The following is a 23,276-nucleotide window of genomic DNA, read 5'->3' as shown; positions in this document are numbered from 1 at the left end:
CTTTCTCTGCTCAGGAACTCCAGGACGCCATTAACTCTCTAAATTCGAATAAATCACCAGGCCCCGATGGCATTACTGTTGAGTTTTACAAGGCCTTTCTTCCTACTCTGCTTCCACATTTGCTATCTTTCTTTCAGTTTCTCTGCAATCAGGGCGATTCTTCAGGCTCCTTTACAGAGGCTACCCTTATTGTGTTTCCCAAACCCGGCAAAGACCCCCAAGATGTCAAAAACTATAGACCTATCTCTCTAATTAATGTGGATGCTAAAATCTTTGCTAAAATTCTTGCTACCCGGCTCCAATCTGTTCTTCCATCTCTTATCTCCCCTGATCAATCTGGCTTTATCCATAACCGATACTCCTCCAATAATACCCGCCTTTTGTCACATATCATCCACCACACTACATCTCATCCAGACAGACTCTTGATTATGGCCCTCGATGCTGAAAAGGCCTTTGATCGCCTAGAATGGCATTTTCTTTTTCATATTCTCCGTTGGTATGGATTCCCAGATCCTTTTATTGATATGATCAAAGTTCTATATTCCCACCCGACGACTCGGATTATGATTAATGGCCGTACCTCGCAACCTTTCTATCCATCCCGTGGCACCAGACAAGGATGTCCCCTATCCCCATTACTTTTTAATCTCGCTCTGGAGCCGTTATTAGCGGCTATCAGACACGACCATAGAATTAATGGCTTCCAGTCTGACCAATTTTCAGTTAAACTCTCGGCCTATGCAGACGATATCCTGCTCTACATCACCCCGGACTCTCTTTCTCCTGTTCTTGAACAAATTAGACAGTACTCAGCCATATCTGGCTATAAGCTAAACATAACTAAATCAGAAATACTTCCGCTAAATTGCATCGATGTCCAAACTGATGCAATTAACTCTGGCTTCATATGGTCCCCTACCAAAATTAAATACCTTGGTTTATTCTTTGGTCCTACTCTCGAATCCACATTGAAACTTAATTCTGATTTCATCTTCTCTATCATTCACACTTGTACTTCCAAATGGTCCCCCCTCAACCTCTCCTGGTGGGGCAGACTCTCTACAATACGAATGATGATAACTCCCAAAATAAATTATGTTCTCAGTATGCTTCCATGTCTTTTTTCTCCCTCCGTCTATTCTCGTATTGAGCGTCTCCTTTCTTCCTTCTTGTGGCACAACAAACAGCCCCGGATTGCCTTGCGTAAATTAAAGTGTCCTCGGGACCAGGGAGGTGTCAACTTCCCTAGCTTTCGGGAATACCATTATGCTTTTCTATTATCTCAAGGCTCCCTATGGTCTAATCTTTTCCTCATAAGCACACCGCCCACGTGGTTATCCTTAGAGCATTCTTTACTCGATCCGTACATCATGCAACATGCTCCTGCCATTCCTCTGCCTTCAGAGGCCAAACGCAATCCGATTTTACATAGTACTTGGCAAACACTTAACCATATTGACTCCATCTCAGAGAACAAATTAGCTGATTCATTAGCGGCACCTATTTGGCATAATCCCAAACTTAAAATTGACAATTCCGTGGTACTTTGGAAATCTTGGCAACAGCAAGGTCTCTGTACTATTGCGCATCTTATCAACGCGAATAAATGGATTACCTTCTCGGACATTATGGCAAAATTCCATATCCCTCCCACCCAATATTTTAATTGGATTCAGCTGCATCATTGTCTTACTGCGAGGTTCTCATCTCCCGCATCCTTGCATACTACTCCTGACCTCCACTCAAAGATACAACTTTTCTCTGCTTCCAAAGGTCAATCTTCAAATTGGTACAAGTATATGCAGGCAAAATCATATCCTTTCCTCGTCGAATCCATCTCTAAATGGGATCCGATGTTGCAATCCCCTATTACCGAGCAATTATGGTTGGCGTTATGGCCCAGATTATTTAAATCCCTTCACTCAGCCTCTCATAGACAAACAGCTCTTTTCCTCTATCATAGAGCCTTCTGGACTCCTATTAAATCAGCCAAAATAATGAAGTCCTCAGTTAACTCTTGCTGGTCTTGCAAAGCATCTGAAGGCTCCTTGCGGCATATGCTCTATGATTGCCCCCATTTGCAGATTTTCTGGAATTCGATCTGGCACACGATTTCTAAAATTTTCTCTATCACTGATCCTTTCTCATTTGATATTTTGATTCTGGGTTCCTCGGCACTCACTGCCCATCTATCTGTGTATCATGACCGCCTTTTTACCCTTTTATTAATTCTAGCCATTCAACTTATTTTACATAATTGGAAAGATTTTACAAAATTAGATTATAACCAATGGTGGAATTCAATGTGCCTCCACAATAAATTTGAACGACATATGGCTGACCGCCATAAATCTAGAGCGACTTTTGATAAAACTTGGTCGATTCTGGCAAACATCAGCACTTAGACCCTTGACCATAAACCGGATCATTTACCTATAGTATTCTGGTTTGATCTTTCCTTTATTTTCTCTTTATTTTATTTCATACTATTTTGTCATTGTCTGCTGACGATATACAGTCACATGTGCACTGTTTTAGCGTGGACTATATTGTATCTTATCTCTCTCGATTTACTCCCTTCACTATCCCATACGAAGCTTGTTCCTCGTTCTTATAGGCTTTTATGATGTGCATACTAACATGATTGATATACTGTTTACTGTTCATTTATCTTGTTATTGCCACTTCTTATTATGTAATTGAATATACTGGATGGGTGTCATCACCCGGTTTATAACCTGTGCTTCCTTGGAAGCTCTTCTTTTTGTACTTCAGTTTTTTTTTTTATGTTTTCCAAAAACCAATAAAAATTTTTTTGAACTGAAAAAAAAAAAAAATATAGAAACCCAGGCAGTCTTCACTTTTATATAAGGGGTAACAACAGCAAAAACTGTTAATAGGCAAGACATTTCCTTTAAGAAAGAACACCCTTTTCTATTACATAATATCTTACTTTTCTACACAATCTGAAATTGTAAAATAGGCTCCAAGCATCCTCAGTTTGAAGGTGAAATGGGTCAAGACAGGTACTAAAAAGCAGATAAGCATTTTGAATGGATAAATCTATTAGCAGCATTACCGCAAAGTCCAAAAGAGAGAAGCACAGATTCAGCACAAGAATGACATGCACAAGTCAAAGAGTGCAAGGCAATAAAAAGAAAAAAAAATCTTCAAGGTGATTCTCCTTTAAACTGTTCCTTTTGATCACCATGCACTCCTTATTTTGTGTGTTAGCCAGATGGTGCTCTACAGAGTTTAATCTGCTTCTGCCCCACATGTGTGCTTGACCAATCATCCAGACAGAGAAGCATGTGACTCGCCATTGGCATAAAAATGCCACAACAACTGCAATAATTGTGTGGCCGCATTTTATATCTGGTAGACCGACTCCTAATAGTAGTACCATAAGACTACTGTTAGAGGTTATCGGCAGTCAGCACCATTTTGTGCCTGGAGCCAGGCAAGGTGGGAGCAGAGGGTGTGTGTGCCTGTAGACCACCACAGATTACTCTGGGTAAGTCCCAGGGGTGCTTAAAGGTAGTGGGATAGGGAAGGTCAGGTTGGTGTGAATAGCAGGGCTTTTAGTCAGTCCTCAAAAGATGTAAATATAAAGGTCAGTGTAAAGTGTTAAGCAGCATAGATTTTGCTTTTTGTTTTAATGAGCTTTAGTTTTTATTTTGCAACAGGTTTGTTGTTTTGTATTTTATGATTAGTCTGTGTATGTGATCTTGTTTTTATTCAAGTTTAATTAAAAGTTTGATGAATTGCTAAATTGTAATGCAAAACGATGTACAAGTCTAAAAACATATGTATGTTTGGCTGTAATCCGTTTAGAATTGTCAAATATGCGGACTATAAATTTTTACATTATTTTATTTTTGTTTTTTTAAATAAATTAGATCAGGGGAGCTTCTCAAGAAATGGATCAAATCAAGTTTCAAGTTTATTTAATATGTTTGATTTGATCGCAAAATCCAAATCCAATGCGATTTACATCTGGTTAAATATTAGTTTAAGACAAAAATTAAAAAAGAAGACAATTAGTACTGATTGTAATAAAATAATATATTTGAAAAAGGGAGGAGAAAAAAATAGCTTAAATACACTTCAAAAACAAATAAAAAGGGACAGGTAATGAGACAAGAGGTTGGGGAATGTTACCCACTTAATTTTCACTTGGCGGTGTTCCTAGTCCAAAGTAAAATCTTAAAACTTAAATGAATCAGTTAAAAGCATCCTTAAAAAGCCAACTTTTTAGGAGACTTTTAAACTTGCTGAGTAATTTTTCTTCTCTTATGTTGATCGGGAGCGAATTTCAGATTTGAGGGGCTGTAACAGAAAAAAATCACATCCCTCCTTGAATAAATGAATTTTAACGAGGGGACTACTAGCAAGGATTTATCTTCAGATCTTAAAGATTTAGTGGGGACGTATGGTATTAGAAATCTTTTTTAAGAATGCAGGAGCTTTGTTTACTAATATTTTATGTGTGAGTAATGCTATTTTATATTTAAATATGCTATTTAAATCAGGGCAACAGTGCGGTGGTACTGTCAATTGAGGAGGGGGGAGGGGGGCAATGGAAGAGAAGAATGGCTGCCAAGTGGCTTCATGCTAATCAGACTTCTGGGAACATAGCTGCAGTTTCTTCTAGTGGCTTTAAGTGCAGCTATGCTATCAACAGTCATAACAGATAGCTACAGCAGGCTACTCCTCCACACCAGTCCACTTTCACACTAGTGCACAGCCCCTACCCATTTTAAGCAGCCAGCACAGGGTTTCTACCGTGATAACTATTTTAACATGCATTAACCATAGCACCTTTAGCTAATTTCTAATGCAGGGGTAGGGAACTCCGGTCCTCGAGAGCCGTATTCCAGTCAGGTTTTCAGGATTTCCCCAGTGAATATGCATGAGATCTATTTGCATGCACTGTTTTCAATGCATATTCATTGGGGAAATCCTGAAAACCCAACTGGAATACGGCTCTCGAGGACTGGAGTTCCCTACCCCTGTTCTAATGTATGGTAAAACCCATAGTAGCTGCTTAACTCAGTTAGGCCCTTATTTTGGAAGCATTTGCATGGATAAAGCTTCCCTCTTGATTATTGTTTTTTCAATGCTAAAGAGACCTAACCTATTTAGTCTTTCTTCATAAGGGAAGTACTCAATTCACTTTATCATTTTTGTCACCATTTTCTAAACCTTTTCTAGTTCTGCTAAATCTCTTTTGAGATGGGGCAACCAGAACTGCACACAATACTCAAGCTGTATGCTCCTTTTACTCTTAACAATATGTCTATTGAGATTGTATCATCTTTAAAAATACTTGGTATCACTATCGACAATAACCTCTCTTACCATGATCATCTAAATAATACTATTAAATCATGCTTTTATAGACTCCGTCTAATCCGATCAATCTCAAAATTTTTAGAACCAAAATCGCTAAATATCCTACTTCATTCTTTGGTTATCTCTAAACTTGATTATTGTAATCCTCTACTGTTAAATATTACACTAAAAGAAAAGAAACGTTTACAAATTATACAAAACACTGCCGTTAAACTTATTTATAAAGGAAAAAAATACGATCATGTTACTCCCTTTTTGATCAAATCGCACTGGCTCCCCATTAATCATCGGATTACTTATAAAATCCTATTATTAACATTTAAAACTCTCGACACTAATGAATCCCAATTTATAAATAAATTACTTATTCCATACAATACCTCACGCTCTTTACGCTCAAATAACCATAAACTTTTAACTATTCCCTCTTTAAAAATGATTGGTACCCGCCGTCAGGATGTGTTCTCAGTATCAGCGCTTCAACTTTGGAATTCTTTGCCTTTACATTTAAGAGAAATAAATAACTTAAACGATTTCAAAAAGAACTTAAAATGCTTTTTATTCAAGGATGCTTTTAACGTTTAGCCTTAAAATTAATTACGAGCTCCTCTTACATGTAAATATTTTATTTTATTATATAACAGTTAAGAAAAATTTTTCAATTTAATTTTTATTTTATAACTTTGTAATATTTCATATGTTATTTCCTATTTTTTTATATCCTTTTTTTTTTTTTTTACTACTTAATGTATAAATTGTTAACTTTTATAATATTTCATGTTATTTACTACTTTAGTATCATGTTTATACATACACTGTACTTCGCTTAGATATAATTTTAATTAAGCGATTAATCAAATATAAATAAAACTTGAAACTGTAATTGCACCATTGACCCATAGAGAGGCATAATGACATTCTCAATTTTGTTGTCTTTTCCTTTTCAAATAATCTTTAACATTTGCTTTGCTTTTCTGGCAGTCTCAGCACATTGGGCTGAATATTTATAGGCTTTATGCTCATAAAGGCAATTGAGTGTGCATTTTTTATGAGTATAATATTTCCCTAACCAAATGCACATACCTGCTATAAAGCACTGCAATCTCTGGCTGTGATGTAAAATATGATTAGATGTTATGAGGAATTAATATTATAACCACTACGGCATCCTTTTACGAAACTGCAATAGTAGTTTCTACCGCGGGGAGCTGCGCTGAATGGCCCGCGCAGCTCCCGACGCTCATTGAGTTCCTATGAGCATCGGGAGCAATGCGGGCCATTCAGCGCGGCTCCCCGTGCTAGAAACTACTGTCGCAGTTTTGTAAAAGAGAGGGTATATTATTATAAACAGTACTGTACATCATTGGAGTCTCATGAAACTCTGTTTTATAGATGTGCTCCGCTTAAGTTTGAAACAGAATAAAAAATGTTAAATAAATGCATTTATTAATGTTTATACTGCTGGAAACCAGGACCACATAACCTGACATTGGCCATTTAAAACAACAGGAGGCTCCGTAGGACCAATGAAGTTACTGATTTCAAATTAAGGAGGAACAGTCCAATGGAGGCACGAATAATGTTTAAGTTTTCATGCTTTTGTTTTAAGCTGGTTTGGGGACTAGCTCCTACCTATCTTCTACCTCATTTCGTGCTATATAGCCCTACAAGGTCAACCAGAAATTGTAATTTATTTGCATACCCAAGAATCACTGGTTGTAAATACAAGTCCTTTTATGATAGATCTTTCATGTTTCAAGTAAGTAAACAGCAGTCGTGGTTAGGTAACTACATCAATGGAGCCAGGCTGAACTATGGCGCCTTTCGGAAAGAAATTAAAACTGTATTGTTTGACAGATTTATCTCCTAAACAGAAGTCATACTAAATTTAATAATTTTATACTGTCTATTTCTTGAGTAATATGTTTTACTTTCACAATTTGCATTTTGCAATTCGCTGATTGTCCGGCTTTCTTCAGTGTGAACCGCCTAGAAGTCGTCTGATTATGGCAGTATAGAAGAATAAAGTTATGTTATCTTATGTTATTTCCATTAGGACTCACAGAATTTACCATTGAGTAAGTTTGTGGATTATTTTTTAAAAATTCATGCCAGGCAAGAAGGATCTTTTTATCTTTAATTCCTCAACAGGAGGTATTACATATCACAGCTAAAACACTGGAGAAGCGAAGTACTTATCTCTCCCAATGATATAAAGGGTGGAGTCCGAAAAGCTGCATGCTCTTAATGCATGCTTAATTTGAAGCAGTACGCGCGTTAAACCCGCTAGCACAGCTTCTTAAAAGGAGCCCTTAGTTTTACTTTTTGGTGGGCGAATTTATGCTTTATGAGAAAATGAACGTTGACATGCTAGGGAATACTAAGATATTCAAATTAGTTCGGGGTCCATTGATGTCTTTTGTGGATTCGTTATAGTTGTCTTTTATCTTTATTTTCTGTTGTTTTAGTACCCACACATCCAGGGGAGGGTGGGAGTATATCTTTTCTTTGGTATTATTCCCTGATGGAAAATGTTGGATGGGTTTATTTTTTTGTATTGATACTGATTGATTATAAGTGCTTATTATGAATTTTAATATCTGTATGTATATTGTTTTGCACTTTTGTTAGCTTTGAAAACTTAATAAAGATTTAAAAATTAAAAAAATGGTAGTGATTTTGTAAGTTATTTTATTATTTATGTTGAATTGATACCCGCTTAGAATTGTAGGATATGAGGGCTAAACATTTTTAAATAAACAAACAAACCTTCAATTAAAAGTTGAACTTGCTCCTCTAATATCAGGATAGTCTATGAATTTGTGTCAGATACAGTAACAAATCAGAAACAAATGTTGGGAGGGAAAGAGAGACTGCAAAAGAGAGATGATGACAGAATAATTTACTTATTTATTTTAAAATTTCTAATCTATATGAAATCTATGTGGTCTATAATTAAAACATACATAAAGTATCCACAAATCAAATACAAAAATAACAAGCACACATCTTGCAGACATTAATGATCTAGTCTAATTACAAGCTATCCACTTTATCACTTGCAAATCAAACTAATAGGAATGCTCAAGCAAATAATTGTGTATTCAAATATTTCTTAAAAGTAGATTTCATAAATGCAAAATTCCAGATAAAATGTTCCATTGTACAGGAATTGCACAGGAAAATGCCACCTTCCTTGTCTGTTGATAACATACCAAATTATAGATACCAGTATCTAACTTCATAGCAGACTCAGGTCTCAAAGTACATCTTGGCTGATATATTTGTACTAACTGTTTCAAATCCCAGAGGGCTTCTGCATCCAAACTCGGATACACCAAACAAAGAATCTTAAACTCCACTCAGAAACATACCAGCAACCAGTGTAAACTTATCAATACTGGGGGTTGTGTGCTCCCTATGGCCTACCCCAGCTATCATCCTTGCCACAGTGTAGAAGATTAAGAAGATAAAAATTATTCCTATAGCTGGAAACACAGTTTGACCCAACATAGTATCTCGCTTTTCTTTTTTGAAATATGTTTAAGTAAATTATGCTTGGAAAATGTGGCAAGTAGCTGATATTTGGACTCTTCAACAACTAAGGTCTGATGTTGGCTGGCTATCTTTCTCAGAAATTCAAGAAAGATATATTTTGCCAAATAATCAGTTATTTAAATGGATTCAGTTACAACACTGTATTACAGGTCTATACTAAAGTTTCACAGCCCACTAATATAACTCTGAGGGCTCCTTTTACTAAGCTGCACTAGGGTTTTTAGCGTACGCAGGGTTTTAGCGCACACCAAACCTGCGCTATGTGACTAGAACTAATGCCAGCTCAATGCTGGCGTTAAGGTCTAGCGTGCGCAGCAATTCAGCGTGAGCTAAAACCACTATCGCAGCTTAGTAAAAGGAGCCCCAAGTCTATTAGTCTTTATTAATAAAATATCTTCCAAGAAAGGTACAGCATTTGCTTGGTATAAAATTTTGCAAGATAATAATTTCCTAGATTGGTTGGAACTGAATCCACATGGTCACATGAGCTAAAAATAGAATTGTCTATTAAACATTGAGAACATGTATGGCTCTCGATATATAAAGCTTTAAAGTCTACGGCTATGACCCAATCTATATATTTTGTTGTACATAAAGCCATATGGACTCCGTACAAATTGAGCAAAATCAAAATTAATTAATCAAATAAATGCTGGTCCTGTGGCAAAGATACAGGTACTTTAGTTCACTTACTTTTCCAATGTGAGCAATTATAGTACTTTTGGAAACAAGTTTGGGAGTCCATTTGTTTGTTTTGTTAACATTCAAAAACAACTAACCATAAATGCTATTCTGTTGGGCAGAATAGGTCTAAAGGCCCCAATCACAGATGAGCTGGCTAAATTATTGCGATTATTACTAAATTTAGCAATAAAAACAATTCTTAGCCATTGGAAAGATTTTACGAGGATCGAGTATATTACTTGGTGGAATTCTGTAAGTCTCATAGCTAAATTTGAAAGGGCTTTTGCTGAAAAAAGAGGTAGGTTGCACATATATAATAAGATATGGAAACCTCTCATAAAATATAGTGATGTAGCAGATTTATTTTGTTGAAATTTATTAATGCACATTCATGCTGTTAATTATATGTTAATTATTATTATCTATTGGTAGTTGCTAGTGAGCTACATTTGTGCTTTGTTTTAATTGTATTAATTAATAAAAAAATTCTGATGTATTATATAACTGTTATTGCATAGGACGACTGTTGGTTCCTATGTATAATGTAAATCTGTTATGACTTGGTTGTATCTATAAGTATTATATAATAAAATTTATTGAACTAAAAAAAAAATTATGCTTAAGGCGATGACATCAGTGATACTGAACTTACCGGGAAAGAGTATAAGAAAATCCCCAAGAAGAGCAGCAAGATGAAGACTACAATGAATAGGATGATAAGCCATTTGAACCTCCTCCACAGAATATATTTCATTGTTTTAAATGGAGATGTAAACCAAAAGAATGAAGTTTCTGGGCGCCTGTAATTGGAAAATAACATACATCACTTTTCTGGAAACATCATTTTTGTAAGCCTTGGAAATACCAATTAACGCTATTAATTTCTCGATAGGATGCCAATTATCTATGGTAATTGGATCCTTATTCAATTAGGTTGCATGCCCAAATTTTCACTTGCAAGTCAAACCACCATACATAGAATCCAGGGGTTTATGCCTTACTTTGAGCATATCCAGAAATGTGGGGGGCATACAGTAGGATGCGGAAGAAGGGGAAGTACCGTACTTGAAAAAGCCGCTTCTGTTTGGCAAAACATGTTGGACGCATTCCCGTGTTTTAAAGATAAGTTTATCTATAAAAAAAATCTTTATATATTAAAAATTCTTTAAGTATTGGTGGTGGACCACTTGAGGTTTAAGCTATTAACAAAAATTAGAAAGAGAAATAAAAAAGGCTAATGACGAGGTGGGTGTGTGAATCTCATTGTAATGAAAGTGACTTGAGCTTTGAGTGATACCGCTGAAGCCTGTATAGGTTAAAAGTATGAAAAAAGAAGGAAAAAAGTAAAAACAAATTCATTATATTCCGAGAATTGACATTGGTATTGTAACTTTGGGCATGAGCATTTACACTGGCAGAAACATCTATCAATTACATAGTTCTTACCTGGTTCAGATCCTATTAGATAGGCAACAGATCATAGTGTTCAGCAGCAGTGATTTACAGGGTACCACAAGAATTTATACTGTTGCATGTTTGGTTGATGGATTCTCAGTTCTACATCTATATGGATGATGTACAGATACCCATACTGATAAGCCCCAGCTTCTCCCCCATCAATGCCCTCTGGCCTGCCCCTGACTGGCCCAATTTTTTGGAAGCCAATCAGCGCTCATATTGAGCAGCACCACCTGGCTTAGTGCTGCTGAATATCAGCAATTGGCTGCCAATAGGTGATTTAAGTGGGCCAGAGCCTTTCTGGTCCACTTAAATTGCTCTGAATACAGCCCCTGTAACTTTTTCTCTTTCCTTTTACCTTTAGTTTCAAAACTTATTCTTGAGTTTACTCTCTCATGATAAATATGACAGTTACAGGACATTAAAATATTGTGATAAATAAAATCTCCTGTCAACCCATTGAGTATAAGTATATACTGTAATAATAATTCACTCCATTACAATATCATAGTATAATAGTTAATTGCATTAGTAGGAAAACTACAGGCCGGTGAGCCTCACTTCAGTTGTTGGAAAAATAATGGAAGTGTTGCTGAAAGAAAGGATAGTGTACTTCCTTGAATCTAATGGGTTACAGGATCCGAGGCAACATGGCTTTACAAAAGGTAAATCGTGCCAAATGAATCTGATTGAATTTTTTGATTGGGTGACCAGAGAGCTGGATCGAGTACATATGCTAGATGTAATTTACTTGGATTTCAGCAAAGCCTTTGATACAGTTCCTCATAGGAGGCTGTTGAACAAACTTGAAGGGCTGAAGTTAGGACCCAAAGTGGTGAACTGGGTCAGAAATTGGCTGTCGGACAGACGCCAGAGGGTGGTGGTTAATGGAAGTCGCTCGAAGGAAAGAAAGGTGACTAGTGGAGTCCCTCAGGGTTCAGTGCTGGGGCCAATCCTGTTCAATATGTATGTGAGTGACATTGCTGAAGGGTTAAAAGGAAAAGTGTGCCTTTTTGCAGATGATACCAAGATTTGTAAAAGAGTAGACACCGAAGAGGGAGTGGAAAATATGAAAAAGGATCTGCAAAAGTTAGAGGAATGGTCTAATGCCTGGCAACTAAAATTCAATGCAAAGAAATGCAGAGTAATGCATTTGGGGATTAATAATAGGAAGGAACCGTATATGCTGGGAGGAGAGAAGCTGATATGCACGGACGGGGAGAGGGACCTTGGGGTTATAGTGTCCGAAGATCTAAAGGCGAAAAAACAGTGTGACAAGGCAGTGGCTGCTGCCAGAAGGATGCTGGGCTGTATAAAGAGAGGCGTAGACAGTAGAAGGAAGAAAGTGTTGATGCCCCTGTACAGGTCATTGGTGAGGCCCCACTTGGAGTATTGTGTTCAGTTTTGGAGACCGTATCTGGCAAAAGACGTAAGAAGACTTGAGGCGGTCCAGAGGAGGGTGACGAAAATGATAGGAGGCTTGCGCCAGAAGACGTATGAGGAGAGACTGGAAACCCTGAATATGTATACCCTAGAGGAAAGGAGAGACAGGGGAGATATGATTCAGACGTTCAAATACTTGAAGGGTATTAACGTAGAACAAAATCTTTTCCAGAGAAAGGAAAATGGTAAAACCAGAGGACATAATTTGAGGTTGAGGGGTGGTAGATTCAGGGGCAATGTTAGGAAATTCTACTTTACGGAGAGGGTAGTGGATGCCTGGAATGAGCTCCCGAAAGAGGTGGTGGAGAGTAAAACTGTGACTGAGTTCAAAGAAGCATGGGATGAACACAGAAGATTTAGAATCAGAAAATAATATTAAATATTGAACTAGGCCAGTACTGGGCAGACTTGCACGGTCTGTGTCTGTGTATGGCCGTTTGGTGGAGGATGGGCTGGGGAGGGCTTCAATGGCTGGGAGGGTGTAGATGGGCTGGAGTAAGTCTTAACAGAGATTTCGGCAGTTGGAACCCAGCACAGTACCGGGTAAAGCTTTGGATTCTTGCCCAGAAATAGCTAAGAAGAAAAAAAAAATAAAAAAATAAAAAAATTTTTTAAATTGAATCAGCTTGGGCAGATTAGATGGACCATTCGGGTCTTTATCTGCCGCCATCTACTATGTTACTATGTTACTATATTCATACAGAGGATTAGGGAAAGGCAAAACTATGGAAATCACAAAAGCTAATTATATGGTCCATTATGTTTATGAATCACAATATACAAAATATGATGTTTTTTTCTCTTACTTTGGGTCTTCCAGTTTAGGATTCATATTTGGTTCATCACGACCAACTCCAGCTGGTCTTTCTTCATTCTCATGTTCGGCTACAATTTCTAGGGTCATTTCTATTTTTCCCTGCATAAGAATGATGTCAACAAGGAAAACAGGATCTCAACAAGCAAAATAAAGACTGTAGATTTAAATTATTTGGGGGAGTTAAAATAAGCACTAGAAAAAAATAAGTAACAATGATTCATTTCTGACCATACTTTCTAAGTGCTTCTTAGGTGTCATGATTGTTGCAAGTTTCCTACCCAGACATGGCAAGACACAGAACACTGCGACATTCATTTCTAATCCCCTCCCTTTCACAAAAACAACCTAGCGACTGATGCATGGCGACAGCACCGAAGCATATTGGGAATTAATGGGCTTCGGTCCAGTTGATATGTGGCTTTGTAAAAAGGAGGGGAGGGTAAGTCTCTTCATAATATTCCTTTGGCAGATGTTATAGGTCTCTCTCCCATGGGGCTTCCTTTATTAAGATGTGCACACACACACACACACACACAGAGAAAAAGAATAGGAAAATATGTCTTAACAAATCAGAATCATGAGAGTAATTTTATAATAGGGTGGCTATACAAATGTACCTAAGTTGCTGAATTCCTTTAAGTGATTCTTTTATGCGATATACAATACCCTGAATCAAAACCAACACACAAATCGTGATTGTGCCGGTGTTTTTTGTTTGCTGCAAAGTTATGTGCTTTTTTTTAATTGAAAAAAATTTTCAGTGACTTCTCCATTTTGTAAATACAGTGGTACCTTGGTTTGCAAGAATAATTCATTCCAAAAGCATGCTCATAAACCAAAGTGCTCATATATCAAAGGGAGTTTCCCCATAGGAAATAACGGAAACTTGTTTGATTGGTTCCCCCCCCTCCACAGGCCACCAGCACTGCTTGCTTCCACACCCTACCACCCCTGAGGCCACTGGCTTTTACAACACTCACCCAAGAATCGCCCCCCACCCACGAACCGGCATCGCCCACCCGGGAACCTCGGAGAATGGCAGAGAATCTCAGAGAGAGCAAGAGCCAGAAGGCTTTGAGCAAGCACAGATGCTCAAGGCCCAGCCCAGTGGCAAGAGGCAGGATCTGCAGGATCTTCAGGCACCGGCACATCCTATGGGTTGGTGCTGCATGCCGGTGCCAGATCGGGGTAAGGGTTTGGGTTTGGGTGGGCGGGCAATACTGGCTCTCGGTGGGGGGGCATTCAAGGGAGGCATTCACAGGGGGAGCGATGCCGGTTCACTGGCGGGGGGGGGGGGCTCGCAAATCGAGTCAACGCTCGAGATTTGCTTGAGTGTTTTGCTCATCTTGCAAAACACTCACAAACCACGTTACTCACAAACCAAGGTTTGACTGTACTAATATATCTATCATAATGAAGAATTTGGGGGCCCTTTTACTAAAGCTTAGTACACACTAATGGCATGTGCTAAATGCTAAGAATACCTATGGGCTTCAGAAAATACAGTACTTTTTCACGGAAAGGATGGTGAATGCTTAGAACAGCATCCCAGTGGAGGTGGTGGAGACAAAGGGCCTGATTGTGTATAGGAAGCCAGTTTCAGCGGATGCTTAAGAAGCATTTACATGAAAGGACAGATGCCTTACCTCCCCAATTCTCTAACTGGCACCGGATTAAAAAATCATGCCTGCCTGATCACAAATCTGAAAAGTAGACACGGTCGGCTAAGCTGATCACAGAAGGAGTATTTTTGCCACTCCCCTCCCCCCCCCCCCCGCGCCAGATCAGCTGAGCCAACAGGTTTCCCCAAAGTTGCAGTTTCAGGTAGTCCTGCCGGCTCAGCAGATCAGGGATTCCCGTGCCACGATCAGCTTAGCTGGTCACGTCTACTTTTCAAATTTGAAATGTAGGCCAGTGTTTTGCAGGCCTAAATTTCAGGCGTCTTTTGTGGCTCTAGGGAGATGTATAGGGATGCTTAAACTTACCCAAGGCCAGTTCCAGGTGAAACCACATCCAAGCCCAGCTTTGGGTAAGCTTAAGTGTCTCTAAGTGTCTCCCTAAACCTGCGACATCTACAGAGTAGATGTCCTTCCTGAGGAGTATTTTTTCTAATATGCATCCCGATTGGCTGTCAGATGGTGGTGGGACACTTATTGCCACCTACAATTGGGACACCCGTTTGTAGAATCAGCTCCAAAGAGTATACTGTATCTGAATTCAAGACAGCTTGGGATAAGTACGTTGGATCTCTAAAAGAGAAAAGGGGATTAGTGGATGGCATGGCTGGACAGACTAGATAGGCCTTATGGTCTTTATTTGCCTTCATTTTTCTATGTTTCTATGGGGTTCTTTTACTAAGGCGTGGAAACTGATTTAGCACGCGTTAAATGCTAGGGTGCCCATTATATTCTATGGGCACCATAGCATTTAGCACACGCTAATCTTTAGCGCTCGCTAAATCGGTTTGTGTGCCTTAGTAAAAGGACCCCTATGTTTCTTAGCATCTAGCACATGCTAATTCCATTAATGATTGCTAAACTTTAGTAAAAGGGCCCCTTTTGTTAAGTAAGCAGTAAAAATACGTAGCTGATATTAGTTTCTGAAAACTAACCTGTTTCCCGAAAATAAGCCCTAGCATGATTTTTAAAGATGCTCCTAATATAAGCCCTACCCCAAAAATAAGCCCTAGTTAATATCGAACCCCGAAGCCCCCCCCCCCCCCAAATGTCCCCGACACTCCCTGACACTAGTGCTGCCTGATTTGCCCAAAACAGCAACCCCCTCTGCTCAGTTTCTTGGTCTGTCACATTCAGCTGCATACGCTGAAGCTCTCCCTCCAGTGAATGACAGTTTACTTCCAATTTGGTAGCTCGGCTTTCTGATGCCTCCAAGACTTCTTTCAACTTCCGTTTATCTGACTCTAACTTTGCCTCTTTGATTTTATGTTTGCTGATCTTTTCCTGAAAGCAAGACCAAATACAGTTTACAAAACAGCACTGAAGGATATGCAGCCCGTAAGAGCTAAATGGTTCTGTATAGAACTGAGGCATGACATCAGGGTAGGATTAACCAATAGGCCAAGTAGGCACGTGCCTAGGGCCTGAAATGGTCAGGGGGGCCCGATGAAGGAGGCCTCAGAGCAGAGGTATGTCAGTCTCATGATGGGAGGGTCAGTGGGGTTCTGCTGCACAGGGGGATGGGAGGAAGGGATAGAAAGATGCTGCACAAGGGGATGGGTAAGAGGGGAGGAAATATGCTGAACATGGGTGGGGGAAGAACGAAAGAGAAAGAAATGGGGTGGAGGAGAGGAAGGGAGGGATGATTGTTGTACATGAAAAAAATAAGACATCCCCTGAAAATAAGCCCTAATGCGTTTTTTGGACCCAAAATTAATATGAGACACTGTCTTATTTTCAAGGAAACATGGTATTAGACTGTTGATTATATTTACAGAAGGTAGTTCAAATATGATGGACATTTAAATGAACCTTGAAACATATCAAGCCCTTATGAATTGTACATAATATTATATAAGAATGTGTTTTCTAAGGAAGTACAACAGGATATGTTGTTAGAACTGGATTTATAGACAGGTATAGGAAGGTTAAAACTGATAGGCAATTTTGAAGTTTGTCAATTTGTATATGAATTTTATGTATGTTTTATTGTAAGCCACTTAGGCTTTTTTAAGCGGATAATAAACAGAATAAATAAATAACTAAATGATGGTCCCATTATTATCACCATTAATATGAGGTCTTTGCATATGATGAGAGGTGTTTTTGGATCAATGCCTTTATAAAATAGGTCCCTATAATAATACCTACAGTACGCAAATGCTTTTAAACTAATTTTTCTCCTGCACATCCTAGCACAGCAGAAAAGAAGCACAATAGGTCTCTAGAACTGGTTTGGAAAACTGAATTTATTCAAAGACCTAATACGGGAGGTGTTTGGGCTATGTGCCTGCATCAGGGTCTACATTAGAAAATGTATGAAATCTTTTAACAACTTATAACCAATAAAGCAACATACTGTACATATCTATTTAAAAATTATAGAGATTAAAGAGATTATGATGCTCTTTTACTAAGCTGCAACCACAAAGTTGCCTGCTCTGTTATTAGCATGGGGTTTCCCCTGCACTGAAGTCACTTTTAGTGTGGCTGTAAAATGGCCATATTTTCAATTTCCACAATTAATGGCCATGCGCTAATTTCCCAATTAGTGCATGGCCATTAGCACAGGAGCCATTATAAACACCTAGGCCCCGATTCTATAACGGGCGCCTAAATCCCGCCTAATGCTGAGCAGAACCTAGGCGTTGTCATACCTGTGCTCTGAATGAACACCCAGAGCAGCCAGGTAGTGGCACGCTGCTTCCTTCTGGCATGGTCCCTTTAGAATTAGGATATCCTTTCAAGTTGGTCATCACTAGGCAAACGCCTAACCTAACTTATTTCCAAAGTCTTGTAAGAATGCAACAGTTAGTTAGAATGGCCTTGGTAAAAACATAAGCTCTATTCGGCCACTGGGCTTCAGATAGACCCTGCCAGGAATCTTGCATTTTTGTACCGCTAGGATGAATTTTAAGAAAATGTTAAAAATCCAATTGTTTGTTAATGCTTTCTTGTGTTGAGATTTTATATTTAGAATGGAACTGAAAATGTCTTCTGTGACTGCTGACTGCTTTTTAAAGTATGGTGATTTGTAACAATTGAAATATGTATTTATTTATTCATTCAATTTTCTATACCGTTCTCTGAGGGGAGCTCAGAACGGTTTATATGAGTTTATTCAGGTACTCAAGCATTTTCCCTGTCTGTCCCGGTGGGCTCACAATCTATCTAATGTACCTGGGGCAATGTGGGGATTAAGTGACTTGCCCAGGGTCATAAGAAGCAGCGTAGGTTTGAACCCACAACCTTAGGGTGCTGAGACTGTAGCTTTAACCAATGTGCCACACACTGCGTTTAACATTTTATGCTTATTATGTAAACTGTATAGGTAATATACAGTATATACATTTTTAAATAAATAAAAAGAATAATATTTTGCTTTCAATTCTAGGCCAGGCAGCTTTAGGCCAGACACCTTGAGTGAATCGAAAGCCATGGTGCTCCATCCTAGTGCCATTGATAAAGGACCTTATTTGTGTTCCTGATTCAATCTTGCTTGTCAACGGAGAAATAATATTATTACATTCTTTCCCTCCCCCTCCCAACGGCGTGTCTTTGACAAAAAAGCAAAGAGCATGCAATACAAAAGTAGTTAAACAAGACACAGGATGATTTTGGGATAAGTCTATAATTTCCTGATCAGAAAGTTTACTGTTTTTGCAAAATTTTATCGTATTATCACCTTTACATGCCACTTTTATGATCAGAGAAAAGAAATATAGGAATATTTGCACAGTTTTAAAATTACTCCTTGATAATGATATCTGTAATAGAAAGGCAGCCTGTATTCTGATTTTGGGGACTTCTTTAACACTTTTGATAGTACTGTACATAATTAAAAGATTTCAGAAGCTGATGGTTGCTTGAAGTTGCCTTATGTGTCACTTTATGATTGCCAGTAGTAAATGATAAGTGTACTGTTAAAATGAGACAAGGCTTTAATTAAATTAATGATACCTTGAAAATATCATTATTATATTACATTAGTGATTTCTATTCCGCCATTATCTTGCGGTTCAAGGCAGATTACATAGGAAGGTATCTAGACATTTCCAGAGGAATTATAGAGTAGAGCAGGTTGCTTCAGGGTATTGAGATGATTCCTGTGGTGATTAGTTTGTTTTCAAGGATTTCTTGAATAGCAGGGTTTTTATTTCTTTTCTGAAAGTTTTGTAGTTTGGGGTTGTGATCAGTAAATTGGAGAGTTGGTGGTCTAGTTATGCCGCCTGTGTGGCTAATAGGCTATCGTACAATTTTTTTCGTTTGACGTCTCTGATTGGAGGGTGCGTGAATAGTGTGTGGGTTCTCCTGTGTCTGGTTGTGGTAGTTTGGATTAGGCGGTTGTTCAAGTAGGCTGGGCTGTCTCCATTTATGGTTTAAAATAGTAGACAGTAAAATTTGAATAGTATTCTTGCTTGTATTGGGAGCCATTGTAAGTCGAGGTGTGCTGCAGTGATGTGGTTGTGAATAGATAAGTCTCAGTGCTGTGTTGTGTATTGTTTGTAGTTGCTTTATCATGGTTGTGGGGCAGGGGAGATAGAGGATGTTACAGTAGTCTAGAGCAGTGATTCCCAACCCTGTCCTGGAGGAACACCAGGCCAATCGGGTTTTCAGGCTAGCCCTAATGAATATGCATGAGAGAGATTTGCATATGATGGAAGTGATAGGCATGCAAATTTGCTTCATGCATATTCTTTAGGGCTAGCCTGAAAACCCAATTGGCCTGGTGTTCCTCCAGGACAGGGTTGGGAACCACTGGTCTAGAAGACCTAGGACTAGGGACTGGACAATGAGCTGGAATTGTTTTCTGTCGAAGAGTTTCCAAACTTGCTTTAGGTTTCTCATGACCATGAATAATTTCTATATTGTTTTGTTGATTTGTGGTTGCATGGTACAGCATCTGTCTATCATCGTTCCCAGAAGTTTTAGAGTGGGTTGAATGGGGTAAGTCATTGAATTTATAACCAAGTTTGTTATGGTTGAGGTTTTATGATTTTCGAGGAGTATGAATTTTGTTTTGTCTGAATTCAGCTTCAGTTTGTGATCTTTCATCCATGTTGCTACTGTTTCTAGTGTTCTGTGTAGTGTGTCTGTCATTGTGGGTGTTGGTTGATCAAAAGGAAGGAGAATGGTGATGTTGTCTGCATAGCTATAGGAGGATAAGCCTAATTTGTCTAGGCAGGTGCCTAGGGATGCAATGTAGAGATTGAAGAGTGTGGGGGATAAAGGGGATCCTTGGGGTATGCCGCAGGGGTTGGACCATGGTTCTGATTTTTCTTTGTTTGTCTTTACTCTGTAAGTCCTGGATTGTAGGAATCCTTGAAACCATGTGTGTACTGTACCTATGATTCCTATTGTGTCTAATATTTGTAGTAGGATGTCCTGGTCCACCGAGTCAAATGCTGCGGAGAAGTCTAGTTGTATTATCAGCATTTTTTTTTTTTTTTTTTTGCCTGTGCTGAGGTGTTGTATAGCTGTGTCTAGGAAGGAACCTAGTAGTGTCTCTGTGCTATAATCGATTCTGAAACCAGATTGTGTAGGGTTGAGTAAGTTGTGGTTTTCTAGGTAGTTGGTGAGGAGTTTCGCTATGAGGCCTTCCATTAGCTTCACATAGAGTGGTACTGAGGCTATGGGTCTGTAGTTGGATGGTTGATCTGTCACTCCTTTAGGGTCTTAGGATTAGGGTGACCATGATTTTGCTGAGGTTTTGTGGTAAAAGGCCATTTGTGAGCATGGTTTGTATCCATTGTAAGAGGAGAGCATGGAATTTGGGACTGGAGGTTTCTAACAGGTATGGTGGGCAATGGTTGAGGTCGCAGGCTGCATGGCTATATTTTTAATATAGTTTATATAGTCGGACCATTGTATAGTGGAAAAGTGTGACCAGATTCTGTCCGCTGCAGTTGATTCTTTTTCTGTTGGGGGGAGCATTGTGAATTTTTCTAGGTGAGTTCGGTTCCAGTGAAGGTTGTCCTGGTAGTTGTAATTTTGTTTTTAAAGTATTCAGCTAACATGGTGGCTGAGGGGGGAGGGGTGTCGTTATTGGCCAGGTAGGGTTTGTTGTCTGTGAGTTCTTTTAGTAATTGGAATAATTTTTTTGTGTCTTGGGTTTCTCTGCCTATTAGGTTGGTGTAATGTGTCTTTCTTTTTTCTTTTAGTTTTAGCTTGCATTGTTGGTTTAGTTTTCTCCATGCTGTTTTTGTGTTTTCTTGGTTAATTTTTCTCCATTTTCTTTCTAGTTGTCTGCATTGTCTTTTGAGTAGAATAGTTCGTTGTCGAACCATTTGTCTGATCGTCAACTGATTCTGGTTTTTGTTTGTATTGGGGCTAGCTCATATAGGGTAGCTGTACTTAGACTGCACCATTGTGAGATGAAGTCTTTGGGGTTACCTTCTTGGATCGTTGCGTCTGTTATATTCCAGAATTTGGAGGGGTCGATGTATTTAAGAGAGTTGTAGGTTGATCTTTGAGATTTTGGTTTGGTTTTGCCTTTGGCCCAGTTGATATTGAAGGTGTATGTGTAGTGGTCTGACCAGAGGGATCGAGATCAGTTTCCTTTTGAGATTTGGATTTCTTTTAGCATGGGCTGTTGGATCATGAAGGCTGCGATGTCAGCTTGGTGGCCTTTCTCATGTATGGTTTGTGGGTCTAAAATCTCGTATGTTAAGGCTTCAAAGTATGATAATAGATTTTTTACTTGTTTGGAGGATTGGTCTTCTAGATGGAGGTTTAAGTCTCCTAGGGTTAGGTTGTAAGTTGCTGTTAGTGAGTTTTGGTATATGAAATCTTCAAATTCTGGTTTTGCTGTGTTCCAATTCCCTGGTGTTATGTAGCAGAGCATGTGGTGCATGAAAGTTGGCAGGCTAGTAGATCCATGTATGGAGTGGATGTTTTGTCTAGTATATTTAGGTTTAGGGAGTTTCTGACTAAGATGGCCAGACCTCCTCCTCTTTTTTTTTTTCTCTGCAAATCACTGTTAGCTTGTATCCCTTCGGGCAGACTTCCGTTATCCTGGGATCTGAGTCTGATGTAAGCCAAGTTTCTATGAGGAAGAGGCAGTCTAGATTCTCGTTTTCTATCCAGTCTTTTATATGTTCTATCTTTGGGCCTAGAGCTCTGATGTTTATGTATGCACATATTCGAGTGGAGTAGTCTGTTTGTGAATTGTTAGTCATTTTTGGGTAGATGAGTGATCTTCGGTGAAAGTGTGGTTTGGTCTTGGGGGGATCTGTTTTTAATCATAAAGTAACACACTTGAGAACTGCAAGAAACCATCAGCGACAGCAATTTTTTTTAGTTATGTGCTATCAAAGGTATAAAGAAACAATCATCTCCTTCCTTTCCCTCAAACCCAAGAATAGAAAAAAAAAAATCATTATGGCTCTATCCAAAAAGAAAAAAGGCTTACAGTTAAGATCTTCTTCTCGTCTTTTTCTCCGGAACAGGGCCACCAACCTTTGACAGTTTTCTGTTCAAAGAGTGACACAAATCTATCAGGCGAAAGAGTTTCATCCGTCAGGCTTAGAGAACACTTCTCAGCATTTTTCGCAGGTCTTGGCATCTGGTTTAGGTCCATTTGAACAGAACCTTGAAACAAAGAGAGCTCTATTATAATCTGATTTTGTGCTAACTAGAAACCTCTTCAGTATCATGAGAATGTATCTGGTGAGTGTATCATGCTTTAGTGAACACCAGGAAGTGCACATTTTGTATATATTCGTTTCATTAAATGACATGTAGAGCAAATACTGAACCTGTACAAAATTTTGTAGAAAGAAAAGCACACATTAGTTTCATTTGCTAGCTTTCCCTAGTAGAAGGGTTTAAAGAATAAATTAAATGGGCCATACTGTAAAAGCTAAGCTATTTCATTTGATTAGCTGATTAACTTCACTCTTTTCTCTCTCCTCAAGCGATGAGGATTTAAAAACTAGACGAGAAATATTCTAGTATATAAGTGAACAATTCAATATAATAGCCTACAATTAGCTTTCAGAAGTATCAGAAACCTGAAAAAGAGGATAACAGTTTTGCTACTATTGCAGAAATTAGGAAACAGGCAAAGAGGCTGTCCTGCAACTAGATGGCTGGTTATATTCAAGACAACTATGGGGATGACGCTGGAGGACCTTGGACTAGCTCAAAACTGACTTCTTTTTGGATCTGTAATTCATCAAGTCACTAGGACTCGAACTCAAGTCGGTGACACCTAACACAGACACAGATGTACATAAAAAATTCTGAGTCAAAATCATCAGTTTCATATATCTAATTGCATT

General features: G+C 38.6%; 1 protein-coding gene across 7 annotated transcripts in view; it reads right to left on the bottom strand.

The window, feature by feature from the left end:
• The window catches only part of DYSF (dysferlin), a 539,803-nt gene that overhangs the window by 20,199 nt on the left and 496,328 nt on the right, over positions 1-23,276 (bottom strand). For 6 of the 7 annotated variants that reach the window (XM_033953409.1, XM_033953435.1, XM_033953401.1 and 3 more), the window contains 3 exons: positions 22,406-22,584; positions 13,308-13,417; positions 10,253-10,400 (listed from right to left, as the gene is read on the bottom strand). In XM_033953409.1, coding sequence (XP_033809300.1) covers positions 10,253-10,400; positions 13,308-13,417; positions 22,406-22,584 — 437 coding nt within the window. The remainder of the gene's footprint in view (positions 1-10,252; positions 10,401-13,307; positions 13,418-22,405; positions 22,585-23,276) is intronic. The other variant, XR_004540213.1, reaches the window with a different exon arrangement.

Source organism: Geotrypetes seraphini, chromosome 1, assembly GCF_902459505.1.
Source record: "Geotrypetes seraphini chromosome 1, aGeoSer1.1, whole genome shotgun sequence".
Classification (NCBI taxonomy): domain Eukaryota; kingdom Metazoa; phylum Chordata; class Amphibia; order Gymnophiona; family Dermophiidae; genus Geotrypetes; species Geotrypetes seraphini.
Note: the sequence above shows the minus strand (reverse complement) of the source record. Positions and strands in the feature narration are given on the sequence as shown.